Consider the following 12916-nt stretch of genomic DNA (forward strand, 5'->3'; position numbering starts at 1 on the left):
AAGAAAATTCAAAAAGAAGGTCATGTTTTGGACTGAGGGTTTAGGGAAGTATTTTAGAGTGAAATTAAGTCAGAACATAACTGAAAATTGAATACAAATAAATATATGAAATTGGGATCAAGAATATTCTAAAATTGAGGGTCAGATGTGATAACTTATAAAAAGCAGAGTGCTCTGTAAATTCTACAAACATGCAGAAGTCCAAAATGGTTGGAGTTTAATGACTGTTTGATGACGTTGGAGAAGTACAGAAGACCCAGTCAATGTATGGTCTTATAGTATAACTTCATTGCTTTAATTCTATTCTCAAAGAAAAAGAAACTTCATATTTAAAAGAGTCATCATCACATTATCCAATTTTTATTTTAAAGACATAACTCTTGCCTTGCATAAAGAATCAATTAGAAATTAGCAAAAGTAGATGTTTAGGAACTTGTGAGGTTATTGCAGTATTTCATTAAAGTGATATCAATGACTTATACTGAGATGACTAAAATAAAAATAGTGGGAGAAAGAGATAACTAGGTTGTAATTTGAGTTTAGACCTGAAAGAAATTAATACAGATGGATTTCATTTGAGGGATGAGGAATCCACTTCTATATATCCTTTGGATCCTTTGGAAGGATATACATGATCATTTTTCTGTATTAGAATTTTTTTGTTGTTTTTATCATAGATCACATTATAAGACATCTATTTTCATCCTGGTCATAGATTTTCCTAGATGCCTTAAGGGGGAGACCTCAAGATATGCACTTTCTGCTATTTATATCCATGGCCAGTATTACTTGTGAATGAAATAAATCTTACATAATAAAAAAAGTGATACTGATTCATCTTCATGTCAAATATTAGGTTCTCTGCAACTTATCTTAGAAATCTTTCCTCAAACAACTGGCCACTATGTTTCCTATTACACATCACTGTTGTGTCTGCTTCTGACACAATTTTGCTAGAACTCTCACTCTAATTTGCCTGGTTTTTATGCAGTACACAATGGGATTCATCATTGGAGGCACAAGTAAAAGAATATTTGCCATGAAGAGAGGTGAGACATGTCTGACAAAGCAATGGACAATGGCCAAGTTGATGATGGGAAGATAGAAGATGATCACTGCACAGATGTGTGAAACACAAGTATTGAGGGCCTTGAGTTGCTCCTTTTGGGATGCAATTCCCAGCACAGTCTTGAGGATCAGGACATAAGACACAGCAATGAGCATAAAGTCTACCATAAGGCAGAGTGCTCATAAAAAGCCATAGATGACATCAATTCGGTTGTCAGAGCAGGCTAACTTCATGACATCCTGGTGGAGACAGTAGGAATGGGATAATTGGCTTTTACTACAATATTTCAATCTTCTGAGAGTGAAGAGGAAGGGCAGCACTAGAAGGACACTCTTAAGGAATAATACTATTCCTATTTTTGCAACTCTGACAGGAGTCAGAATGGAACTGTATCTGAGAGGGCTGTGAATGGCTAGGAGGCGGTCAAATGACATGATCAGGAGCACTGAAGATTCCACTGCTGTGAATCCATGGATGAAGAATTCCTGGGCAAAGCAGGCATTAGCAGAAACTTCAGGGACATTGAATAAGAAGATCCTCCCCATGGTGGGTAGAGAAGAGAAGGACAAGCCCATGTCAGACATGGCCAACATGGAAAGGAAGTAGTACATGGGCTCATGCAAGGAGGGCTCTGTCTTGATGACAAAAAGGATGGTGCAGTTTCCCAGAATAGCAAAAAGATACATGCTGCAGATGGGGATAGAGATCCAGATGTGTGCGTATTCCAGCCCTGGCATCCCAACCAAGAAGAAGGTGGTGATTTCAACATTCAATTTGTTGATAATAGACATGGTGCATTTAGAGGGCTCTACACAATGAAATAGAGATTCTTGAGTTAGTAAATATGGATGTCTGGAAATTTGGTAGAAAAATGCAGTTGTTGAAATTTTGGCTCTTTTTAGCTCTTTTTCAGCAGAAATAAAATATTTATGAAACTATCATACAGTGAGAAGTGGATGTCAATTTATACTGATATCTGCCTATATAATAGACAAAGAAAACTCCTTTTGACCATGAGTTTCTTATTGAGAAACTGGAAATATATTTTTTCATTCAGATATTAATCTAATTTCATTTTCCCTGCAAAATACTAGTAAACTGTCATCAATTAATGTGGAATTTTCTACTATTCCTTGCTTTCACATCCTAGATAAGATGTTGGGTAGAATATATGATTTCTAGAATGACACTGTGAAGACAAAGGAATCTCACAACTTTAATTTCTTCCTAGCTCCTGGAACTCCCACAAAAGTATGATTTCACAAACTATCCTGGGTTCTATCCCCTGCTAACTCAAATTTATTGTTATTGAAATATCCTTTGAAAAATTCCCACTATTTTCAAATCATGTATATATTTGTAAGGGCAGTCACTGCAGAGATTACTGACATGTAATGTCTCCTGTTCTCCTGGCCCGGAATTTGTGACCACATGTGTTGTGTTGACAAAAGATTAATAATAATGTAGTCAGTATCATAATTTAAGAGAATCTGAATTCTGTTGAAGATTGATTCCCTAAGATGGTGGAGAAGTAACAGGCTGAGACTACTTTAGGTAGCGGGAGATCAGCTAAATAGCTTATCTAAAGATTGCAAACACCTATAAATCCAATGGGAGATTGAAGAGAAGAAGAACAGCAATTCCAGAAACAGAAAATCAACCACTTTCTGCAAGGTAGGACTGGCGGAGAAGTGAATCCAAAGCGACGGGAAGATAGACCACGGGGGGAGGGGCCGGCTCCCGGCGAGAGGCGGAGCAATGGAGCACAAAATCAGGACTTTTAAAAGTGTGTTCCGCTGAGGGACATTGCTCCAGAAGCTTAACTGGGGTGAAGCCCAGGCGGGGTCAGCGCGGCCTCAGGTCCCACAGGGTCACAGAAGGATCGGGGGTGTCTAAGTGTTGCAGAGCTTACCGGTATTAGAACAGGAAGCCGGCTACAGAGACAGAGCCGAGGAGTGACTCTCAGCTCCGGGTTCCCTTGAACCGGTCGCAGGCTCGGTCAGCTCGGAGCGCGGCCGGAGGCCAGGGTGACGGGAGTCATTGGGCGCTGTTCTCTGAGGGCGCACTGAGGAGTGGGGCCCCGGGCTATCGGCTCCTCCGGGCCAGAGACTGGGAGGCCGCCATCTTCACTCCCGTCCTCCGGAACTCTACAGAAAGCGCTCAGGGAACAAAAGCTCCCGAAAGCAAACCCAGCAAACCCGAGCGGATTACTCAGCCCGGCCCCAGGAAAGGGCGGTGCAACTCCGCCTGGGGCAAAGACACTTGAGAATCACTACAACAGGCCCCTCCCCCAGAAGATCAACGAGAAACCCAGCCAGGACCAAGTTCACCTACCAAGGAGTGCAGTTTCAATATCAAGGAGAGCGGCGGAATTCCAGAGGAGAAGAAAGCAAAGGATGGAACTCATGGCTTTCTCCCCATGATTCTTTAGCCTTGCAGTTAATTTAATTTTTTTTTCTCTTCTTCTGCTAATTTTTTTTAACTTTTACCGTTTTCTTTTTTTAACGTTTTTTAAATAGTTTATCTAATATATATATATATATATACATATATATGTATATATATGTATATATATATATATATTCCTTTTTATATTTTTTATCGGCTTTCTTTTTTAAATAGTTTCTTTTTTTTTCTTTTTTTTTTTCTTCTGAACCCCTTTTTATCCCCTTTCTCCCCCCTCACGATTTGGGATCTCTTCTGATTTGGCTAAAGCATATTTTCCTGGGGTTGTTGCCACACTTTTAGTATTTTACTTGCTCCTTCATATACTCTAATCTGGACAAAATGACAAGGTGGAAAAATTCACAACAAAAAAAAGAACAAGAAGCAGTACCAAAGGCTAGGGACCTAATCAATACAGACATTGGTAATATGTCAGATATAGAGTTCAGAATGACGATTCTCAAGGTTCTAGCCGGGCTTGAAAAAGGCATGGAAGATATTAAAGCAACCCTCTCGGGAGATATAAAAGCCCTTTCTGGAGAAATAAAAGAACTAAAATCTAACCAAGTTGAAATCAAAAAAGCTATTAATGAGGTGCAATCAAAAATGGAGGCTCTCACTGCTAGGATAAATGAGGCAGAAGAAAGAATTAGCGATATAGAAGACCAAATGACAGAGAATAAAGAAGCTGAGCAAAAGAGGGACAAACAGCTACTGGACCACGAGGGGAGAATTCGAGAGATGAGTGACACCATAAGACGAAAGAACATTAGAATAATTGGGATTCCAGAAGAAGAGGAAACAGAGAGGGGAGCAGAAGGTATGTTGGAGAGAATTATTGGAGAGAATTTCCCCAATATGGCAAAGGGAACAAGCATCAAAATCCAGGAGGTTCAGAGAACCCCCCTCAAAATCAATAAGAATAGGTCCACACCCCGTCACCTAATAGTAAAATTTACAAGTCTTAGTGACAAAGAAAAGATCTGAAAGCAGCCCGGGAAAAGAAGTCTGTAACGTACAATGGTAAAAATATTTATTGGCAGCAGACTTATCCACAGAGACCTGGCAGGCCAGAAAGAGCTGGCATGATATATTCAGAGTACTAAATGAGAAAAACATGCAGCCAAGAATACTATATCCAGCTAGGCTATCATTGAAAATAGAAGGAGAGATTAAAAGCTTCCAGGACAAACAAAAACTGAAAGAATTTGCAAATACCAAACCAGCTCTACAGGAAATATTTTAAAGGGGTCCTCTAAGCAAAGAGAGACCCTAAAAGTAGTAGATCAGAAAGAAACAGAGACAATATACAATAACAGTCACCTTACAGGCAATACAATGGCACTAAATTCATATCTCTCAATGCTTACCCTGAATGTTAATGGGCTAAATGCCCCAATCAAAAGACACAAGGTATCAGAATGGATAAAAAAACAAAACCCATCTATATGTTGCCTACAAGAAACTCATCTTAAACCCGAAGACACCTCCAGGTTTAAAGTGAGGGGGTGGAAAAGAATTTACCATGCTAATGGACATCAGAAGAAAGCAGGAGTGGCAATCCTTATATCAGATCAATTAGCTTTTAAGCCAAAGACTATAATAAGAGATGAGGAAGGACACTATATCATACTAGAAGGAACTGTCCAACAAGAAGATCTAAGAATTTTAAATATCTATGCCCCTAACGTGGGAGCAGCCAACTATATAAACCAATTAATAACAAAGTCAAAGAAACACATCGACAATAATACAATAATAGTAGGGGACTTTAACACTCCCCTCACTAAAATGGACAGATCATCCAAGCAAAAGATCAACAAGGAAATCAAGGCCTTAAATGACACACTGGACCAGATGGACATCACAGATATATTCAGAACATTTCATCCCAAAGCAACAGAATACACATTCTTCTCTAGTGCACATGGAACATTCTCCAGAAGAGATCACATTCTTCGTCCTAAATCAAGTCTCAACCAGTATCAAAAGATTGGGATCATTCCCTGCATATTTTCAGACAACAATGCTCTAAAGCTAGAACTCAATAACAAGAGGAAATTTGGAAAGAACCCAAATGCATGGAGACTAAACAGCATCCTTCTAAAGAATGAATGGGTCAATCAGGAAATTAAAGAAGAATTGAAAAAATTTATGGAAACAAATGATAATGAAAACACAATGGTTCAGAATCTGTGGGACACAACAAAGGCAGTCCTGAGAGGAAAATATATAGTGGTACAAGCCTTTCTCAAGAAACAAGAAAGGTCTCAGGTACACAACCTAACCCTACACCTAAAGGAGCTGGAGAAAGAACAAGAAAGAAACCCTAAACCCAGCAGGAGAAGAGAAATCATAAAGATCAGAGCAGAAATCAATGAAATAGAAACCAAAAAAACAATAGAACAAATCAACGAAACTAGGAGCTGGTTCTTTGAAAGAATTAATAAGATTGATAAACCCCTGGCCAGACTTATCAAAAAGAAAAGAGAAAGGACCCAAATAAATAAAATCATGAATGAAAGAGGAGAGATCACAACGAACACCAAAGAAATACAGACAATTATAAGAACATACTATGAGCAACTCTACGCCAACTAATTTGACAATCTGGAAGAAATGGATGCATTCCTAGAGACATATAAAATACCACAACTGGACCAGGAAGAAATAGAAAGCCTAAACAGACCCATAACCAGTAAGGAGATTGAAACAGTCATCAAAAATCTCCAAACAAACAAAAGCCCAGGGCCAGATGGCTTCCCGGGGGAATTCTACCAAACATTTAAAGAAGAACTAATTCCTATTCTCCTGAAACTGTTCCAAAAAATAGAAAAAGAAGGAAAACTTCCACACTCTTTTTATGAGGCCAGCATCACCTTGATCCCAAAACCAGACAAGGATCCCATCAAAAAAGAGAACTACAGACCAATATCCTTGATGAACACAGATGCAAAAATTCTCACCAAAATACTAGCCAATAGGATTCAACAGTACATTAAAAGGATTATTCACCACGACCAAGTGGGGTTTATTCCAGGGCTGCAAGGTTGTTTCAACATCCGCAAATCAATCAATGTGATACAACACATTAATAAAAGAAAGAACAAGAACCATATGATACTCTCCATAGATGCTGAAAAAGCATTTGACAAAGTACAGCATCCCTTCCTGATCAAAACTCTTCAAAGTGTAGGGATAGACGGCACATACCTCAATATTATCAAAGCCATCTATGAAAAACCCACCGCAAATATCATTCTCAATGGAGAAAAACTGAAAGCTTTTCCACTAAGGTCAGGAACACGGTAGGGATGTCCGTTATCACCACTGCTATTCAACATAGTACTAGAAGTCCTAGCCTCAGCAATCAGACAACAAAAGGAAATTAAAGGCATCCAAATCGGCAAAGAAGAAGTCAAACTCTCACTCTTCGCAGATGATATGATACTCTATGTGGAAAACCCAAAAGACTCCACTCCAAAACTGCTAGAACTTGTACAGGAATTCAGTAAAGTGTCAGGATATAAAATCAATGCACAGAAATCAGTTGCATTTCTCTACACCAACAACAAGACAGAAGAAAGAGAAATTAAGGAGTCCATCCCATTTACAATTGCACCCAAAACTATAAGATACCTAGGAATAAACCTAACCAAAGAGACTAAGAATCTATACTCAGAAAACTATAAAGTACTCATGAAAGAAATTGAGGAAGACACAAAGAAATGGAAAAATGTTCCATGCTCCTGGATTGGAAGAATAAATATTGTGAAAAAGTCTATGCTACCTAAAGCAATCTACACATTTAATGCAATTCCTATCAAAGTACCATCCATTTTTTTCAAAGAAATGGAACAAATAATCCTAAAATTCATATGGAACCAGAAAAGACCTCGAATAGCCAAAGGAATATTGAAAAAGAAAGCCAAAGTTGGTGGCATCACAATTCCGGAATTCAAGCTCTATTACAAAGTTGTTATCATCAAGACAGCATAGTACTGGCACAAAAACAGACACATAGATCAATGGAACAGAATAGAGAGCCCAGAAATAGACCCTCAACTCTATGGTCAACTCATCTTTGACAAAGCAGGGAAGAATGTCCAATGGAAAAAAGACAGCCTCTTCAATAAATGGTGTTGGGAAAATTGGACAGCCACATGCAGAAAAATGAAATTGGATCATTTCCTTATACCACCACGAAAATAGACTCAAAATGGATGAAGGATCTCAATGTGAGAAAGGAATCCATCAAAATCCTCGAGGAGAACACAGGCAGCAACCTCTTCGACCTCAGCCGCAGCAACATCTTCCTAGGAACATCACCAAAGGCAAGGGAAGCAAGGGCAAAAATGAACTATTGGGATTTTATCAAGATCAAAAGCTTTTGCACAGCAAAGGAAACAGTGAATAAAACCAAAAGACAACTGACAGAATGGGAGAAGATATTTGCAAATGACATATCCGATAAAGGGCTAGTGTCCAAAATCTATAAAGAACTTAGCAAACTCAACACCCAAAGAACAAATAATCTAATCAAGAAATGGGCAGAGGACATGAACAGACATTTCTTTAAGGAAGACATCCAGATGGCCAACAGACACATGAAAAAGTGCTCCATATAACTCCGCATCAGGGAAATAGAAATCAAAACCACCATGAGATATCACCTCACACCAGTCAGAATGGCTAAAATGAACAAGTCAGGAAATGACAGATGCTGGCGAGGATGCGGAGAAAGGGGAACCCTCCTACACTGTTGGTGGGAATGCAAGCTGGTGCAACCACTCTGGAAAACAGCATGGAGGTTCCTCAAAATGTTGAAAATAGAACTACCCTATGACCCAGCAATTGCACTGCTGGGTATTTACCCTAAAGATACAAACGTAGTGATCTGAAGGGGCACGTGCACCCGAATGTCTACAATAGCCAAACTATGGAAAGAACCTAGATGTCCATCAACAGACGAATGGAAAAAGAAGATGTGTTATATATACACAATGGAATACTATGCAGCCATCAAAAGAAATGAAATCTTGCCATTTGCGACGACGTGGATGGAACTAGAGGGTATCATGCTTAGCGAAATAAGTCAATCGGAGAAAGACAACTATCATATGATCTCCCTGATATGAGGAAGTGGAGATGCAATGTGGGAGGCTTGGGGGGTAGGAGAAGAATAAATGAAACAAGATGGGATCAGGATGGAGACAAAACATAAGTGACTCTTAATCTCACAAAACAAACTGATGGTTGCTGGGGGGAGGCTGGTCGGGAGAGGGGGGGCTGGGTTATGGACATTGGGGAGGGTATGTGCTATGGGAGTGCTGTGAAGTGTGTAAACCTGGGGATTCACAGACCTGTACCCCTGGGGATAAAAATACATTATATGTTTATAAAAAAATAAAAAATTAAAAAAAAAAAAGAAATAAACTGTCTTAGGGTGCCTGGGTGGCTCAGTGGGTTAAAGCCTCTGCCTTCAGCTCAGGTCATGATCCCAGTGTCCTGGGATTGAGCCCCGCATTGGGCTCTCTGCTCACCTGGGGGCCTGCTTCCTCCTCTCTCTGCCTGATTCTCTGCCTGCTTGTGATCTCCGTCTGTCAAATAAATAAAATCTAAAAAAAAAAAGAAATAAAAAGAAATAAACTGTCTTTATATTATATCTGCCTAACAATAAACACCTCTGGTCTATAGATAATCTTAACTCCACCTTGCTTTTCCAGATCTAGAATATTCTCTTCTCCAAGTTTACCACAAATACTTCCAATCTTATTAATTCTTCTGTTGGATTATTCATTATTTATTTACCTGTATCTTTAGGATATAACTTCCTTCTCTTAGAATGTTAACTAGTTTATAGCATTTTCACATTAAAAAAAATACAACATAATTATATATATGCTTATTTGACCACGGATCTCCGGGGTCCAGCCTCGGCATGTCCAGGTGTCCCTGAAGGAAGGGTAGCATTGGTGAGAGAAATGAGAGAGCCACACAGCGAGTTTTGGTCAGCAGTCAGGCATCTCCGGTTTATCACCATTTAATGAGCTTCTTATATAAGCAGTTTATTTGTGATAGAGGGCTACATTTGTGTAAAGGACATCAAAAGACTCAAGCACTCATCAGACAATTTCTCTTTGTTCAGCACATGTTATTCTAGTTAAGCTATAATGGTACAGACTGGCACCAGGGATGGGGGACAGGGTCTTGCTTCTTGAGTAATCAAGTCCCTCAGAAAGCCATGGGAGGTAGCACAGAAACGTGCTTTTTGGTAACTTATTCTGGGGTCCACAGGAAAAAAGGATATAGGTTAATGGAAAGTGAGAAGCTTTAGGGATAAACTAGATAGTATGGAACTGCAGGAAAACAGAATACAGGTTAATAGAAAACAGGAAGGTATCTGGAGAAACTAAGTATATAGGAGAGAAGTAGGAACGAGAAGGAATTACCTTTGCAGGAGGCAGGGTGTATATCAATGGCTCAGCTGTGAAAGCCTTGGACAAACATCAGACTGCGGTACACATCTAAAGTTCTCCATTGTCCTAGGTACAGAATAATTTACCTCCTTGGAGTTGCTCCGGTCCTTAAGACTGAGAGATGTTTGCGGCAGATGAGCAAGGGGCTCTTAATCTGAGAGAGATACGGGAATCAGAGAAAAAGGCAAGAGGCTATCAAACCATGCTTATCTGTGGGTCTGTCCAGCCTGCATCAGTTCAAACCTTAACCTAGTGGGGCAATGCCCTTGACCAGGCCTCATGGCTCCCAACAACAGATATTACCATTTATATGGATAATGGTAATAGTACCATATCATTCAGGATGAAATGTGTGTACCATCCGGTACCTTATTGATCTACAATTTCTCTTACTTATTTAAATAAGTAATACTTATTTTTATGGAAGTATAATTAGCATATGGTAAAGGTAAAGATAACTGAGTATAGTTTAGTGAGTTTTGAAGTGAATCCTCCTGCATTATCCAGGTTCTAGTCAAGAAATAGAAGGTGTTATCATTTGAGAAAATTCCTTTGTGTGTGTGTTTTACCATCAATCCTCTCTCCCCTCCACAAAGGAAATCCCTGTTCAGTTTTCTCTCCATAAATTAGTTTGCCTTTTCTAGAACTTCCCATAAATGCTACTATATAATCACACATCTTTAGCTCAAAGTTATGTTTTTGATGTTGCCTGTTTTGTTGCATGTATCAGTAATTGGTTCCCTGTTGTTGCTGCGTAGCGGTCTGCTATCCTCTACCTAGCTATCATCTATCGATTGATCAATTATCTGTCATCTATATATAATTTTGTTCATGATTATTGGTGGAGCATTTCAGTGTTGAATTTGAAACTAACTTTATTCCTTAACTACTTGGCTACATGACATCTCTTATTTTCAAGTCCTATCTTTTAATCTGTAAAATTATTATAATATTCCCAAAAGGCATAAAATACAGACTTGTTTAATCAGGCCTCAATAAATGCATATGTTTTACATGTTCTTTTTTTTTTTCTCTAAGATTTTATTTATTTATTTGACAGAAATCACAAGTAGGAGAGAGGCAGGCAGAGAGAGAGGAAGGGAAGCAGGCACCCTGCTGAGCAGAGAGCCTGTTGTGGGGCTTGATTCCAGGACCCTGAGATCATGACCTGAGCCAAAGGCCAAGGCTTAACCCACTGAGCCACCCAGGCACCCCTGTTTTACATGTTCTTTTGTGATCCTCAGTTCCCATCTTTAACACCTGTTATTTGATTTTTGTTTTTACTATAGGTCCAGTCCTAGAACTCTGGCTTCTATCACGTCTTGTTAACAGGCTAACATTTAATGAAATTGTGAGCCTGGTCTTATGTCAAGATCATGGTTGGCACAGTCCTCACACCCTCTGTCTTTCACCATTTCTCAATGCCAAATATTGCCAAGGCAGTGAAATCTCAATCATATATGGTGTCTTTCCCAGCCATGAAGAAGAGAGGGGTGGGGAGACAGAGCAGAGGGCTACACATCTCCAAAGGAGCACCAGTGGAAGTTTCACTATCCTAGAAGGGCATGTTTTCAGAGTATAGGAGAAGGCAAACCATTTTGACTTATTGAGCCTGTGTTTGCAGGGACAGTGACTGGATGGTATCATGTTTAGGGGGTAGGTACCCCTGGAAGAAGAAGAGAGAAATTTGATTAAATGAGCACAGCACAGATGGGGGAATCTGTGGGGATTCTAGAGTTTTAGAGGTGAGTCAGAAGTAATGAATACCCCTACTTGCTCCATCCATTCACTATCCTATTTCCACTCTCTTCAGAGTCATCTTATCCTCTTTCATTTATCGGAAGGAACTGGCAGGAATAGGAGGGAAAGAGAGGTATGTAGCAGGTGTCCCTGTGGTTGCCAAAGGATTAGCTCCTGATAGCAAGAAATGGAACCACATCCATTCACTCTGTGTCTTCTTCATTGGAGGCAATTTCAAGGTCTGGGTACTCAGAAAGCGCTCAAGTGTTTGAAGTATTCTCTCTCAGTGTCTCCAGGTCTTTGTTTTTCCTTCAATTTTTGTGTCAGGGTCAAGGTAATAATAATTGTAAAACAGCTCTTACCAATTGTAAATACTGTTACCAAGCACAGTGATCAGTTTCTAACTCCCTTACACATCAAACTATGTGAATATTATTAGTTTCCTTAATTTGCAGATAAAGAGACAGAGACTTTACAGTATTGAATAACTTGCTTAAGGTAGATCAGCTTTTAGGTAGCAGAGTTAATATTCATACTCATATTTGTATGATTTCAAAGGTTATGAGCTGAAATCTTTTTCTGTATATATAAATCTGTGTCTCTCTCAATTTATTGTCAGTTGACTTATTTTCTCAAACATATTTTTAGCAACTTTCTCATTCTGTGTGTCCCTATAATTCTTCTATATGGGTCTCAGAGATTTTTCATATTCTGATCTAAATTTTCACGATCGTGGATGCTACCCTCTTCCTCACTTTCATAACCCTCTCTCTCTTTCGCTTCTGGAGGAAGATAATATATGCCTGTGACTAGTAAAGAAATTATTCTATATGTAAAGCTGTAATAAATTGTCCCTATGTCTCCTATTTCTTGAGGTTTTCCCCCCTCCATTTTAAAATAATAATGTCCCCTATACCCTGAGATATACCACTATTTCCTCTGATGGTGCTGAGCCAGGTATCCTGAGGGCCATCAGGTGTGAAGTGAATGGGAAAATAAATCCCATGGCTGTTGTCATCACCCTGCCAGGCTGACCACTTGGCCTTCGGCTCGGGAAAGACAATGACAACACTGACCAGTGCAAAGAAATGGCAACTCGAAGCATGAGTCAGTGGATGTAGCCGACATGGCTATAAAGGCTCCATGATCAATGTTAGGTACATGAGTTCAGGCAGGGGGAGAA

At 39.4% G+C, this 12916-nt stretch overlaps 1 protein-coding gene across 1 annotated transcript; it reads right to left on the reverse strand.

The window, feature by feature from the left end:
* Nucleotides 1-921: 921 nt before the first annotated feature.
* On the reverse strand, nt 922-1860 carry LOC125079727 (olfactory receptor 51A4-like). Its single transcript, XM_047693504.1, is given in 1 exon segment — nt 922-1860. A coding segment is annotated over 1 exon segment (939 nt).
* Between the last annotated feature and the right edge of the window lie 11056 nt (nt 1861-12916).

This window comes from Lutra lutra, chromosome 10 (genome assembly GCF_902655055.1).
Source record: "Lutra lutra chromosome 10, mLutLut1.2, whole genome shotgun sequence".
In the NCBI taxonomy this organism is placed as follows: Eukaryota; Metazoa; Chordata; class Mammalia; order Carnivora; family Mustelidae; genus Lutra; species Lutra lutra.